Source organism: Erpetoichthys calabaricus, chromosome 2, assembly GCF_900747795.2.
Source record: "Erpetoichthys calabaricus chromosome 2, fErpCal1.3, whole genome shotgun sequence".
Lineage (NCBI taxonomy): Eukaryota > Metazoa > Chordata > Cladistia > Polypteriformes > Polypteridae > Erpetoichthys > Erpetoichthys calabaricus.
Genome location: NC_041395.2, coordinates 99,767,013 through 99,771,493, shown reverse-complemented (window position 1 = coordinate 99,771,493; position 4,481 = coordinate 99,767,013). Strand labels below are relative to the sequence as shown.

The 4,481-nt window shown below is 37.5% G+C and overlaps 1 protein-coding gene across 2 annotated transcripts; it reads left to right on the top strand.

The window, feature by feature from the left end:
* The first annotated feature begins 418 nt into the window (after nucleotides 1-418).
* fancf (FA complementation group F) lies at nucleotides 419-4,143 on the top strand. 2 transcript variants are annotated; one of them, XM_051923138.1, is made up of 2 exons: nucleotides 419-2,106; nucleotides 2,139-4,143. In XM_051923138.1, exon 1 carries the CDS (start codon nucleotides 710-712, stop codon nucleotides 1,760-1,762), a length of 1,053 nt encoding a protein of 350 aa, XP_051779098.1. In that variant the 5' UTR covers nucleotides 419-709; the 3' UTR covers nucleotides 1,763-2,106; nucleotides 2,139-4,143. The 2 variants fall into 2 exon arrangements, with proteins under 2 accessions (XP_051779098.1, XP_051779097.1); XM_051923137.1 differs by having other exon boundaries at nucleotides 419-2,124; nucleotides 2,157-4,143.
* Nucleotides 4,144-4,481: the final 338 nt, after the last annotated feature.

The window sequence follows — 4,481 nt, the reverse complement described above, 5'->3', positions numbered from 1 at the left end:
CCTGGAATGGGTACCAGTCCGTTGTAGTGCAAACACACACACACGGGCTAATTTAACAACGTAAATTCACCTAACTTGCATGTCTTCGGACAGTGGGATAAACCACGAGGAAAACCAAACAAACATAAGGAAAACATGCAAATTCCATGCAGGGAGTGCCCAGAGTCTAAACCCTGGATTCCTTGTTACAAGCAAGCAGCACGACCACTGCGCCACCGTGCTGCCCATGTTTCTTACATTTTTATCTAAAAATAAAACTCATACATACAAGCAACTGTAAGTTAACACTGTAAATAAAGGACACTGTATTTGCATTTAATTTATGCAGCGTGAATAAGTCTTAAGAAAAAAAGTACAAAAAAAGACATTACTTCCTTGTCATTCGCAGCCTCGTTTTCATGTAAACATGGTTGCATTTGCAGGCGCTCTATTAAACACACATTTTGCAGTTTCCTGGTTCAGATAGGAACGGAAGTGTTATTCTCTCTCTACTTCCTTCACTATTTGATTCGCTTGGCGCCAAGGGTAAACCGAACACATAGATTATTACAATACATGGGCAAATTAAATACATGCCTTAAACCTCAGTGCACAATACAGCACTTACCGGTCCGGCCTTTCTCAGACTTTTCTTTGCCAGGATAAGTCGGACATCTGCTTCTCTGCTTCTGCTTGTTTGATTGCTTGTTTATTTTTTTAAGCGATAGCCATGGCGACAGCGGAGGCACTCTTCGAGGATGTAGTTCACATGGCACGGGTGTTCGTTATCGTCCAGAGTCCACACTTGTCAAGCTGGGAGCCGCCTCACGTTCGCAGTGCCTTTCGCTGGGCAGCCTTTTTCGAACAGGTACACCGCCAGGCTGACTTCAACCCACATGTGCGAAGAATTGTGGAGGACGCCTTGGGGACAGTCCACTCCGAAATTCGCCGGGTTTTCCCTCGGGATTACCGACAGTTAACTTTCGAGGATCTTGAACACTGTCAGGGCGTGCTACTGACCCAGCTACTCTGCAACCCTTCGCTACCTAATGCAGTTTCGTCCGAGCTGTTTAGTTTGATCAATCCGTGGGACGACCCTGGAAAGCAGAACGTGGACTATTTAGCAGACGTTATGAGGCAGCGGGCTGCCGCGTCTGTGCTATCCGAGGCTGCGCATCCGCACATTAATGGCCTGTCTCTAGGGACTAGCGATATAGAGACAGCGGCGAAGATGCTTATGAGGTGGCTGCGGGACAGTCTCGGTTATCAAGGCACAGTAGATAGAGTGTTGGACCTCATGGATTCACTCTTACTGCCATCCCTGGCAGCGGACACAAATCAAAGCTCATACTTTTGTCCATTAATGGCATCGTCTTTGTTAATAGCCGAGGAAGAGTTCGGATCAGCACCTTTTAAACTCTTGCTTGAGTGGTTGATGAGGAACAATTACTTAATGCGTAGGCTGTGTGAAAAGTTGCATTTAACTCCTGCAGGTGGCCTGGCCCAAAGATACCCATCATTCAGGGCTGCCTACATCGGCTTCCTGACAGAGCAGGGCCGGTTCATGCACTACGACGTGGTTCTTAGAGAGTGGGTTCACACATCAGACGGACTGGACTGGAACAATTTACTGGCGCGTTTTCGCATCTTGCTGGAAGGACCAGAGGAAGTTAAAAAAGAAACGGAAAGTGCGTTGTTGTCCCTGAAGGTTGCGGACGGTGATTTTAACGTATGGGGCCTTAGTGTTTGGACTGATTTGCTTATTACTTTAAAGAAAATGTGAATGTATCTCTTGTGGCTAAGTGGATGTGTGGAGTGTTGAAAACTGGTGCAATTCTTTGAGAAATACTTTATTGTTCTACTTTCTCTTCGATAATTTAAAATCGCAGTCAGTTATGAAGGTACAAATGAAAACCTTGAGCCAAGTAAACCTCTTTTTAAAATAGCTAATTATTTTTAAAGGCGTGCACCTCTCTTTAAATGTTTATTTAGAGAAAAAAAAGTCGCATTAAGTTTATTGTGAGCAATACATAGATATGGTTATAGCTAGCATTATCTCAATTATTTAGGGTGTTGCTAATACATAGACTTGGACAGAATGGAAAAATATCTACAGTGTGTCACAGTGTTTGGTAGGTCCTATGTGTAAAAACATCTAGTCTATAGTTGTAGGTAAGTGGTTACTCATTCATCATCCTGTGACCATTATTATTTTTCAAACCTGGATCCTCTTTAAAATGTGACAGTGGAATCTGGTATTAGAATGTTTTTCTGTGTAATTGTTAAAACTTTATCTTTGCTGCAAAAACATGTAAAGCAAGGCATATCACACTTGGTCATAAAATACAACTTTGGCACTTGTTTTTGTTTCAACCCATTTTAGGAAGTGTTTCTGTTAAATAAGAGCAGGAATGTCTAATTATGTTGAATCAAGGACTAACCATTGATATTTTTTAAAATTTAGAAAAAGACAAATACATTTTTCTATGAATTGCCTCAATTTTCAGTACACATGACTGCCTTAACTTATTGAGTACTTTTTATTTTGTTGTAAGGAGACCTTTGCACTGTAGTTACCTTTTAAAAATAACAATTTTCATTGGGCACCAGTAAAAATAAAAATATATTAAAAGTACTAGGAAAAGTATCCTATAAGCATAAATTTCATCAACAACAAACTTATGTTCCACCTTTCAAAAGTAACACAACCCCAAGGTGATTTACAAGTAGAACATAGAATAATTAACTGAAGCAATGTTGTTAAATATGACTTTCTCACCGTGACATAGAAAGTTAATGGTTACAGTAGAACTGGCAGCCTTGTCAATTTACAGCCCAACACTAGGCAGTTCTTCTTTAAGACTAGTCCGATGCTTCAGATTTACCATTGTTTGTTGGCACTTGTATACTTATTATCAAGTAAGAGCTTTATTAATAGTAGGTGAACATTTTTTTTCTTTGCTGTGGGATAAAATTAGAGACATTCTATCTGGCACACCACAAAAATACTAAATATTTTGCTTTAAAAAGCTGCAAAAACTTATGCCTTTGTTATAGATTAATTGGAAATGTAAACAAAGAATGGGTATTTTTGTTTAATGATGTTAGATGTTTAAGGATTTAACATTATAGACTGCTACAGTAACTAAATATAAACAGTAAAACATCAAACCTTTTTAATAAAATTGATTGGAAAAGGAATCTACTGTCATACAGATGATTAAGGAATAAAGTTGTCTTTATTAAAATGCATCATCCATTTTCAGTGATCTTAATACTTTCACCATATACTGGTATCCTTTCAAGGCTGGAAAAAATCCATCCATCCATACTTGATAAAACCGGCTTAATTCAGTTCATATTTGAAAGGAGCCAACACTTTATCATAGTAGTATTTGGTGCTAGGTTGGAGGGTTGCCAGTATGTGCATTAATGTGTATCTTAATTAAATCTTGATTTTATTGCAGTCTTCAAGTGAAAATGAAAGAAGTCTTAATTATCATAAGCCACTGTAATTCGAGATGATCATAAGAAATATGACTTATGTCATGATGTAGAAGTACATAACGAACAAAAATATTTGCGTCATATATTTGAAATATTAAAATGCGTGCTTCATTTTAAATGTTTTAAAGTTTAAATATTCCCAATTTTATTAGAAATTTGTCATATTTCTCCCTTAGACAGAGGTCCATAGAGAGCTAGATCCCTAGTAAAGGATCAAAAATAATTCATATTCTTAATCACTGACCTTGAAATAGTCTAAAATAATCCGCCGCTGATTTCAAACTGTTCATAGGTAATTCTTATGAACACAATTATACATTATTATTTTTTATTTTTTTTTTATTAATTATCAAAATGAAGTGCCACCAATTCAGTCAGTAATTGTTTAATGCTAAATTTTTCTGGTACTAGCCAAATGTTGTCCCTGCCTTGCGTCTGATGATTGCTGGGATAGGCTCCTGCTCCCTTGCAACCCTGACCTGGATATGCTGGTTTCAAAATGCATTAATGTTTCTCTTAAACATCTTTCTCCTCAGTCTTCTGTGTCCATTTCTAAAGGTCTTTTGAAAGTTTCACGTGGCAGCAAATTGGAGTCATTGCTTTTGTCACATGGCTTCAAATGATTAGGAGTTGTTAATTAATGTGGAATTTGCTTTTTTTTTTTCACCTGCCACTCACCTTCCGCATATTCTCACTTTTGGGTTATCTGGTTCTTTATATCAGTTTTTATCACTGTTTATATACCTCAGTATTTCTCTGATAGGAGTGTCAAAATATGTCCAATATAACAGCACTTGAATTTCAATGTACAGTAGATAAAAAAGAATGACGATTGCAAAGTATTCTTGAAATGAGTATTAAAGGTTCAAATAATATGGAATTCAGTTATTTGCCTTTTTTCTGAAAGTAAGATGAGCCTCATTGAATTGTGCAGTACTTTTAATTCTTTGTTTTTTAAAAATAAAGGGTATGAACAACAAGGTGTTCCTGGCAGA

Bases quoted from the DNA above. Each gene is read 5' to 3' on its own strand.
- fancf (XM_051923138.1), top strand. From the start codon at position 710: ATGGCGACAGCGGAGGCACTCTTCGAGGATGTAGTTCACATGGCACGG.